Genomic DNA, 10636 nt, shown 5'->3' on the forward strand with positions numbered 1-10636 from the left:
AGGAGAGGCTGAGGAGAGGCAGAGAGAGGCAGAGGAAGGCTGAGCAGAGGAGAGGCTGAGGAGAGGCAGAGGAAGGCTGAGCAGAGGAGAGGCTGAGGAGAGGCAGAGGAAGGCTGAGCAGAGGAGAGGCTGAGGAGAGGCAGAGAGAGGCAGAGCAGAGACTGAGCAGAGGCTGAGGAGAGGCAGAGGAGAGGAGAGGCTGAGGAGAGGCAGAGGAGAGGCAGAGGAGAGGCTGAGGAGAGGCAGAGGAGAGGCAGAGGAAGGCTGAGCAGAGGAAGGCGGTACACGGCGCAGCACGGTGAAAATCCAGACCAGATGGAGCGGACTGGTCAGGATGAATGACCCTTCTCTCTCCCCGTTCCTCAGGAGTGAGGATATACGTGGACCCCTTCACGTACGAGGACCCCAACCAAGCCGTCCGCGAGTTCGCCAAAGAGATCGACGCTTCCTGCATCAAGATTGAGAAAGTCATTGGCATCGGTGAGGAACTTGGAAGACAATTTATTCTTTGTTGACATACATTTTTTAGGATTCTTTGGGCTTGTTTGTTGGTGTGTGTCTGTGTTTGTTTTTCGGGAGAATTTGACAGCTGTTGCTGTGCCGTGATATTTGGTCGGATTCGAGAGGTCAATAGTAAAAAAAAAACAACAACCTGGTACAGAAGAAAACAATATTCTCGGTGTGATTCCTCCAGAGAATAAAGTCATCCAATGACAAAATAATAAAAAAGACAATCAATATCCATTTCCCTCTCTTTCTGCTCCACTGAGAAAGAGGAGGATTTAGGATTAGAGAGGGTCGATCAATGATTAAAGTGCCCCCCTCCCGCCCCCAACACACACACACACACACACACACACACACACACACACACACACACACACACACACACACACACACACAGACACACAGACATAACCCCCCCTTTCCCCCACACACACACCACAATCTGCTCTCTCTAGTTTATTTGGTGACTGTGTGTCATCCATCTTTATTTGATGACTGTTTGCCCGTGAATGTGACTGGATAAAGGTGTGTGTGTGTGTGTGTTAAATCCAATAGAGTTCGGCTAGAAGTGCACACAGTAACCCTGCCTCTCTCACTTACTGAGGCACGCGTGTGTTTGTGTCGCCAGGCGAGTTTGGCGAGGTGTGCAGCGGCCGTCTCAAGATGGCGGGGAAGAGAGAGATCTGCGTGGCCATCAAGACCCTGAAGGCGGGATACACGGACAAACAGCGACGGGACTTCCTGTCCGAGGCCAGCATCATGGGCCAGTTCGACCACCCTAACATCATCCACCTGGAGGGCGTGGTCACCAAATGTAAGTAGCGGCCTCTGATTCAAGGACTCGTAACTGAAACTTGGATCCCACTGGCGGTCGATGTTCTCTGCCCACGGAAAACATGTAAACATCCTGCGCCTCGCCTCAAGCGACGCACCGAGACGCCAGGGACGGTGGCGAGACCACATCCAGATCAGTCCCTACGAAGCACACGCGTGGGACTGGCGGTCGGGCTGGCGCAGACACACGAGGGTGGTCACTCTGAAGTTTGAGGTGGGGGGAGGGGGTGGAGGTGGGTGGGGACACGGGGGGGGGGGGGGGGGGGGGGGAATCCCCAGGTGGGGGCTGCGGCCAGATGGAACGGGTCTGTGGCGAGGGGCTAATGTGTCCAGGAGTAGCCCCGCCCCCCCGCTCACGGGGGCTGCTCTCATTAATCATGGTGTCAGCTCTAAATGTGTTTGGGGTTAGAGAGTGATACCCTATCTACTGGGCAGAGGCGCACGCCCTGGGCGGCTTCCTAGCCCCTTTTCCTCCTGCTTTTTGGTGTGTGTGTGTGTGTGTGTGTGTGTGTGTGTGTGTGCGCGTGTGTGTGTGCGCGTGTGCGTGTGTGCGCGTGTGCGTGCGTGTGCGTGCGCGCGCGCGTATGAGTATGCACGTGTGTTTCATTTGTGTGTTGTGTGTGCGTGGGTGGGTGGGGAAGTGGGGTACGCGCGCGTGTGTGTGTGTGTGTCTGCATGCATGTGTGTGTTTCATTTCAGTGTGTGTGTTTATATGAGGTTGAAGTGAGTTTGTATTATGTTTTAGTATTTCAATCTGCTCAGTGTGTGTGTGGTGTGTGTGTGTGTGTGTGTGTGTGTCACCGTGTGGTCAGCTGGTCTTTCTGGCTGACGGAAGAGCCAGTTCTATCTGTCCTCCTCATGTAGTAGATAGCATCATTCACAGACATTTAGTCACACACGCGCGCGTGCGCACACACACACACGCACATAGTCCTGCCAACCATAAGACAGCTCACAGGCCAGATCACTTATCACCCCTCAGCCTTCTCACCAGAGAGAGCGAGAGAGCGAGAGAGAGAGAGAGAGAGAGAGGGAGAGAGAGAGAAGGAGAGAAGGAGAGAGGGAGAGAGGGAGAGAGAGAGAAGGAGAGAGGGAGAGAGAGAGAAGGAGAGAGAGAGAGAGTAGAGGACAGAGAGGGAGGAGAAAGGGAGGAAAAAGATGAACTGGAGAAGAAGGGTGAGATAGGGATAGAGAGAACGAGGAGGAGAGATGGGGAGGAGGAGATAAGAGGAGAGAGAGAGAGAGAGAGGCACACATGGGGAGAGCAGGGGAGAGAATGATGCAACAGTGAGACAATGTGGCTGAAAGAGACACAGACTGAGAGAGAGACAGAGAGGGAGAGAGAGGGAGAGACAGAAAGGGAGAGAGAGACAGACAGAGAGGGAGAGAGATGGAGAGAGACAGACAGAGAAAGGGGAGAGAGAGATGGAGGGGTAAAGAGTAAATGAGACAGAGTGGAAACAGAACACGTGGAGAGAGAGAGAGAGAGAGGCTCCCCTGCCTTCTCTCCCTTCCCTATAATGACAGAAAGCTTGACGCGGGGTTCGCCACAATTAGGTCTTCACACTCCGCTGTGTTGCTGGAATCTATTAGGAATCCATTATTTGAATTTGAATTGCACTTTATTTCCTCCCGTTTCGTTACAATCATGCTAAAAGGGACTTTCACTCTGGGCTCACTTTGCAAGCACGCCATGTCTAACAGTACCAATTAGGACTTATTAATTATTGACAAGGTCTAAATATGCACTAATACACAAATGCTTCAAAAATGTCTCAAGCCTGTCATCTCATATTATGTATTTCTCAGCACCACTCCTGTGCAGTTAAAATAATCTTTCCGTGGTTAAAGAGTAGTAGCTCCGCTCTCGGACGAGGCACTAAATTCAAAATGGCCTCTTTGCATAATGAGCTCCTGCTAATTTAGAACGGATACAACAAAAAAAACGTGGGAGGAATGAGCTGACTCTTTTGTGCACCCTGAACCGTCACGGGGGCCGGCGTTGATCCCAGGCCGCCGCTCCTCTGACCGCGCGTTTTCCCGCCGGGACCCCGTGGGTTTTTGTTTCTCTCCCTGGCAGGTGACGGTGGTCCCGTTGGCGGGGTCCGGGCCCAGGGTTCATTGCCAACGGCGGCGGAGCTCATTCATAAACCCGGAATTAGCATGCAAATGGGGTGGGAGGAAGGGGGCGGGGCTGGGAAGAGGCGAGCCAGGGTCGGGGGTCAGACGCTCCTCAGACTTGATTGGGAAGCTGTCAATCAAAGGCGGCCCGGGGCCGAGGCTGAGAACAAAGACGAACAAAGATGGCTGACAAAGAGGCTCCCCCGGCCGCTCCGGTTCAACTCCACTTCCTCCTCGGGGCGTCGCCAGGGCGGCGTATGTAACGGGCGTGCCAATCAAGCGGCTGGTGGTGGCGTGACGGACGGCCCCCCCTGGCACACGGAGGGGCTCGCTGCAGAGTGGGCAGACCTCACCTCGGACCCCAGACCCTCGACCCTCGACCGGTACTGTGAGCACACAGCATGTGACTGTAGAGCACAGGCATCACACACGCTAACTGCGCGCAAAGTTATTCGTGAATTGAGAAAATGGCCGAATCCTCGAAACTATCCGAAATTAGGGCTTTGGACTTAGCAGTAGACTTTTCACCATGTGTTGCGAGTACGGCTGGCTGGACAAGCACCATCTTGCCAGCAGTAAGGGAGAAGACAGCCCCCCTCCCCACCCCCGCGCCCCCCCCCCCCCCCGTCTGGCCATCACCCCCATCCAGCCTCTCAGGCCAGACAAAGACAGGCAGGCGGCCGCCCAGGACAGATAAAGACACACACTCCCCCGAGAGAGAGAGGGGGAGAGAGCAGAGGGAGAGAGAGACAGAGGCGTGGGGTGACGGGGCAGAGAGGAGAGCCGGAACGATGGCGAGAGAGTTGGAGCGAGAGAAAAGAGGGAGCGAGGAGGGAGGAGTGACAGATGCGCAGAAAATTGGCATTGAGGAGGAGATGTTGCAGAGGGACTGTGAGTGACATGCAGAGTGTGTGTGTGTGTGCGTGCGTGCGTATAAATTGGTGTACACATTTGCATGAGCGAATGTGCGCATGTGTATATTTTTGGATGTGTGTGAAATAACTCTGTGTGTGGGTGTGTGTTTGCGTGTGTGTTACTGAAGTGGTGTAATTTTACCCTAAGACTGTGTGTTTGTGTAGACTTAGTGGGGTATGTGCGCCCGTTACACTGGGCTAATTAAATCACCATGGGACAGAGACGGATGGTGACTAGACACACATACACACATACACACACACACACACACACACACATACACACAAACAGAGACACCCCTGGGAATAACCGTACCTCCTGCTGTGCTGGGCTGTGATGTGCATCATTTACCTCCTTAATCATCTGCCTTTCATCTCTCTCTCTTTCTCTCCCTCTCTCTCTCTCTCCCTCTCTCTGTCTCTCTCTCTCTCTCTCTCTCTCTCTCTCTCTCCCTCTCTCTCTCTCCCTCTGTCTCTCTCTCTCTCTCCCTCTCTCTCTCTCCAGGTAAACCAGTGATGATTATCACCGAATACATGGAGAATGGATCACTGGATGCATTCCTGAGGGTCAGTCATGCATGTCTGTGTGTATGTGAGAGAGAGGGGGAGAGAGAGCGAGAGAGAGGGGAAAAGAGAGAGAGAGAGAGAGAGAGCACTGTGTTTGGTATGCGTGAGTGCGTGCGTGCAGCGCCACACAATAGCTTATCCAAGCGACGCTATCCGCCACATCGAAAACACCCAACAACAAGCGGCAATTAAGATGAAGATTACCCGTTCCATAATCTACACACACACCCGTCGTAATCTACACACACACACCCATCGTACCGCGACGTAATCTACACACACACACCCATCGTACCGCGACGTAATCTACACACACACCCGTCGTACCGCACAGGCCGTAATTCACCCGTTGATTGGTTGGTTTGCTGTCGGCGTCCCCACAGAAGAACGATGGCTGCTTCACCGTGATCCAGCTGGTGGGCATCCTGAGGGGCATCGCGTCGGGCATGAAGTACTTGTCGGACATGAGCTACGTCCACCGCGACCTGGCGGCACGCAACATCCTGGTCAACAGCAACTTGGTGTGTAAGGTTTCCGACTTCGGCATGTCCCGCGTGCTGGAGGACGACCCGGAGGCCGCGTACACAACCAGGGTGAGTGTGGGTGTGCGTGTGTGTGAGGGTGAGAGTGGGGTAGTGTGTGTGCGTGTGTGCGTGTGTGCGTGTGTGTGTGTATGTATTTGTGTGTGTGTGTGTGTGTCAGTGAGTGAGTGAGTGCGAGAGAGAGGTGGTGGGGGGGTTGATGCGGGTGTGTGACAGAGAAAGAGAATGCGTGCGTGCGTGCTTGCGTGCACTTGGCACCCACATGAATCGTCCAGAGCGATAACAATGGTCACCTGTCAATCACAGGGCGGGAAGATCCCCATTCGCTGGACGGCCCCCGAGGCCATCGCCTACAGGAAGTTCACCTCGGCCAGCGACGTGTGGAGCTACGGCATCGTCATGTGGGAAGTGATGTCATACGGCGAGCGCCCGTACTGGGACATGAGCAACCAGGACGTGAGTCTCCGTGAACCACCTCTCCCTCATCAGAATTAATTGTGATGATTAGGGACCGTTACAAAAATGTGGAATCATGCGCTCCGTTATTTGTTCAAGCTGTTATGCCAGCTCGTTTTTAGCGAGCCCATTATTCAGGGATAATAACGGTGTCATTAACGCTGTTTGTGTTGGATTAACGGCAGGGTGTTTCATGACAGTGCTGAGTCATGCGCTGTTCTGCTGTGCTCCCCGTTCCTCCACCCTCCTATAGTCCGTGGTCTTGGTTCTAGAGAACTAGAACACTGAACAATGTTACACTCTCAGGGGCGAATTCACTAAAGCAAATTGCGCCCGCTAATTGCACCATTATATTGCGCGTCAGTTGCGCCCGCTATGTGCTCCGTTTTAAAAACCTATTCACTAAAGACATTGCGCTAATAATATCCCAGCGCAAACACGCCCATTCGGTGTTTGCGGCTGAGTGCAATTTGCTGCTGATATAGGAAATGACTATAAATACTGCGCATGCAGCGCAAACAACTCGTATGCATATCATTGGACGATGGCAGACAGAAAGAGAAAAATACGATTCTCAGACCGCGAACTTGAAGGCCTCATGGACGAGGTTCAAAAACAAGTCTCACAGCTTTCCACCAAAAATATGACGGCTACAGCCAAAAATCATATTTGGGGTTTAATTTCACAAGCAGTCAGTGCCATTTGTGTGTGTAAACGCAGATGACTGCAAACGGAGGTATAATTGTTTGAAAAGACGAACAAAGGAAAAATTGTCATTTTATGTTATGCAAGTTGCAGCACGATGATCTGGCATACTTTTGGGGGAGTGTATAACATTGCCCCACCGGTACGATCTAGGCATCTAAACGGCTTTTCAGGATTCCAAATGTGCGCTCAATCACACCGCGCGTCCTGATGTGAGCCCAGTTGTACGCCGCCTCTCCAACGTTGGAAGGATTACGCACGGGAGTCATCATCCATGGCTGAAGATGATACCTGCTGTCACCTATGATACAAAAGCAAAATATTTTCAAGACCATTCAAATAAAAAAAATATTGTGTAGGCTATGTTTTTATTTATTTATAGCCTACCTATATCGGCCCCCAGCCGTTCAATGAACAGCTATAGGGAATGCGCAGTTTCGCGTATAGACTATTATACGCACAGTTTTGTGCTATGTAGGCTATTATAAATGAGTATTATTCATTGGGGGAGCTTGGACTCGCTGGGGACGGGTGGAGAGACGCATAGTCAACTGAGCCTCCCCAGACGCGACTTCATCCTCCAGTTGGCTGAAGAGCTGCGCGCTCTGGTGTCCAAACAGATACCGCTGTGGTTCTAGTGTTAAATCAAAAAGTGACCTTCTTCTAAATATTCTCTCACGAACAACATGCCTGGCGTTGCGATGCCTTCGCCTCGCAACAATCACTGCTGCCATGATCAGCGGACAGGCTGGCCGCGACACACCCCTTGCGCTTAAATACCACCACGTTTCTGAAAACGGTATTAATTTCACTTTAACTGCGTGAGGCAATTTGCGCCGATCTTTGTGAATTGGGCGGGTTTTGCAATAATGTTCATTTGCATAGAAAGGGGAACATTCTCCGCCCATATTACCTAATTTAAATATGAGCTAATAACACTGGCGCAGAGAAACGCAATGACGAACGCAACGCAGTTAACACCGTATTTCACCCTTTGCGAGGGCTTTGTGAATAGCAAACATAATTTTTGACTTATTTGCACAGGCTTTGCGTCAGGAAAAGCTGCGCAATCCTTTAGTGAATTCGCCCCTCAGTGTCCCCCAGCCCCCCCCCCCCCCCCCCCCCAGACACACACACACACACACACACACACACCCCACACACACACACACTCATAATGCTGTTTTCGTTGACTTGTATCTGCTTTGTCGAAAACTCAAATAAATAGTAATTATAATGGTTCTAACGATAGATTCCAAATTCTGATGAGATAAAAACAAGGTCTGACCTCTAAGCTTTGACCTGCAACCTTTGACCTCAGGTGATCAAGGCCATAGACGAAGGCTACCGGCTGCCCCCGCCCATGGACTGCCCCGTGCCGCTGCACCAGCTGATGCTGGACTGCTGGCAGAGGGAGCGCGCTGACCGGCCCAAGTTTGGACAGATCGTCAACATGCTGGACAAGCTGATCCGCAACCCCAACAGCCTGAAGAGGACCAGCGGAGACACCACCAGGTGACACACACACACGCGCGCGAGCACGCACACACACGCTGCACAAACACACACGCTCATGCTCACGCAGACATACACACACACACACACGCTCACACACATACACATGCACACTCACACACACGCACACTCACACATATGCACGCACTCACAGACACACACACACGCACACGCTCACACACATACAGCTGCATACATAATCCCATTTCATTGACGCATGTGCCACAGACAGATAAACGGAAGTATAACCCCCAAAAATCGGATGGTAAAACATGTGTTATTATTATTATTTATTTGACACGTACTTTAACTCGCACACCCTGTAACTGCAGAAGCAACTGTAGGGCGCAGCTCTGTGAGGAATGTACGTGGTGTAATAGGGTCGAGAATTACGATGCAGCCCTGAGTGAAAAACAAACACGACCTTATAACTTTGAGCCCATTACTCTTAAGGAGGAAAACGTGTTAAAGGCGACCTGTGTGTTTACAGACTTCTCGCCAGCCAGAGAGTCTATTTCACTTAAACACACACAGACATGCACACACACACACACACACACATGCATGCACGCATGCGCACACACACAGTGCTAATGGGACAGGCAGAGCGAGTGGGGGTCCTTGTGGAGTAATTAGCAGAACTGAATCCTCATAAAAGCAGCTTTTATAGTTAGGGGAAGGGGAGTGGTGCTGGGTTGTAGTCCACAGAGAACAGAGACAGGAGGTACAGAACTAGTGTGTGTGTGTGTGTGTGTGTGTGTGTGTGTGTGTGTGTGTGTGTGTGTGTGTGTGTGTGTGTGTGTGTGTGTGTGTGTGTGTGTGTGTGTGTGTGTGTGTGGAAGACGTTCTCCCCTTCTTTACATAAGGGGGGGGGGGTTCGATGACGGCGTAGTACCACATGCTCAGTCCCGGCGCCCCCCTGGAAACGTTTAACAGCTCGGCGGAGGAGGGACCATGGGAACTATCTATCAACTATCTATCAACTATCTCTGAGAACAAGGAGGGTGGGAGAGAGGAGGATGAATGAGATATATATATATATAGAGAGAGAGAGAGAGAGAGGTGGAGAGAGAGAGATGGGCAGAGAGAGAGAGAGAGAGTGGGGTGGGGGGTTACTAGTTCTCTTTGTGGCCTTAGGGTAGGCTGTCGTTGGTTGTGGAGTTCTCTCTCTCTCTCTCTCTCTCTCTCTCTCTCTCTCTCTCTCTCTCTCTCTCTCTTTGAACTCTGAGTTCACTTGCACCTGGCCCCTGTAATGCACCTGCCATGTCAGAGCATGAAAAACTTCAGTACCCATAAGGCCAGAGGGCAGGATGTATCTGCCTGCACCCCAGGTCCTGTTTTAATTGGTGGGTCTTGTGTTGTAGTCCTGTGTGAGTGACAGCTGGGGGTGGTGTATTTGGCCTAAGGGCTGTGTACTGTCTACTGAACGTGTTCATGTGCTGTTCTTGGTTAGACCCAGAAATCCCCCTCTTTAGTCTTCCAAAACACAAAACTACCCAAATAAAATTCCTGTTGAACAATGTATATGTACTGTATGTGTGTGTGTGTGTATATGTATGTGTTGAAGCTGGAAGTAGCCTAACCTCCACCCCTCTGCTCCTCCCTGCTCTCCCCAGACCCAGTACCACGCTGCTGGAGCCGGTCAGTCCGGAGGTGTCCTCGGCCCCGGCCCTGGGCTCCGTGGAGGATTGGCTGCACGCCATCGGCATGGAGAGGTACAGCGACAACTTCAACGCTGCTGGATACACCACGCCAGAGGCCGTGGTCCACATGACGCAAGAGTGAGTCATACACCCCTTCAAAAATGTAAACATGCATTCATCTAAACATACCTTTCTACACTGATATCTGGTAGTGACCTGACAGTAATTAATACCTTAATAACATGGAAATAATTATATTTTTATACACTCTAAACATACACCAGTTTCTTTTTCTCATTTTGTGTGTAAATTAGTTGGTTGACATTGTTGAACCTCGAGTGTTGACTAGTCATCACGTAGACAAGCTGTTAGTCATTAAAGAAAATAAATGAGGTGTGAATTTTTGGTATTGTATTAGTCCCTAATGGCTGTTGTCCTCCCTGTTGTTCATACAGGGACATGGGCCGCATTGGAATCACCTCTGCAGCGCATCAGAATAAGATCCTGACCAGCGTCCAGGGAATGCTCTCCCAAATGCAACAGATGCAGGGCAGAATGGTTCCGGTCTGATCCACAACAAAAAAGGAAAACGACTTCATTTCTTTTACGGAAATAAAGAAAAAAATAAAAACAGAATAAATATCAAAAAGACAAATGAACGATGAAATAGTTTACCTCATCCATGCACTTTAAATTGGATTTAAAAGAAGAAAAAATGAAGAAAAGTGATTGAAAAATGGCACTTTCTATCAGACCTTCTCCTCGCCCTTTTGAGAATGGGATATTGGTTTCTGTCTGCGGCCACCGCTGGTACTGGACTGAAAAGTGCTTC

At 50.9% G+C, this 10636-nt stretch overlaps 1 protein-coding gene across 2 annotated transcripts in view; it reads left to right on the forward strand.

Moving 5' to 3' along the window:
• LOC311312551 (ephrin type-A receptor 4) overlaps nt 1–10398 on the forward strand; it is a 54209-nt gene extending 43811 nt beyond the window's left edge. The window contains exons 10-17 of one of the 2 annotated variants that reach the window (XM_084442512.1): nt 367–480; nt 1136–1321; nt 4882–4943; nt 5327–5540; nt 5763–5941; nt 7968–8161; nt 9778–9942; nt 10260–10398. In XM_084442512.1, the coding sequence (XP_084298638.1) occupies nt 367–480; nt 1136–1321; nt 4882–4943; nt 5327–5540; nt 5763–5941; nt 7968–8161; nt 9778–9942; nt 10260–10374 (1229 nt within the window). In that variant the 3' untranslated portion in view covers nt 10375–10398. The remainder of the gene's footprint in view (nt 1–366; nt 481–1135; nt 1322–4881; nt 4944–5326; nt 5541–5762; nt 5942–7967; nt 8162–9777; nt 9943–10259) is intronic. The other variant, XM_084442513.1, reaches the window with a different exon arrangement.
• The last annotated feature ends 238 nt before the right edge of the window (nt 10399–10636 follow it).

The sequence above is a fragment of the Borostomias antarcticus genome (genome assembly GCF_949987555.1).
Source record: "Borostomias antarcticus genome assembly, chromosome: 1".
Taxonomy (NCBI): Eukaryota; Metazoa; Chordata; class Actinopteri; order Stomiiformes; family Stomiidae; genus Borostomias; species Borostomias antarcticus.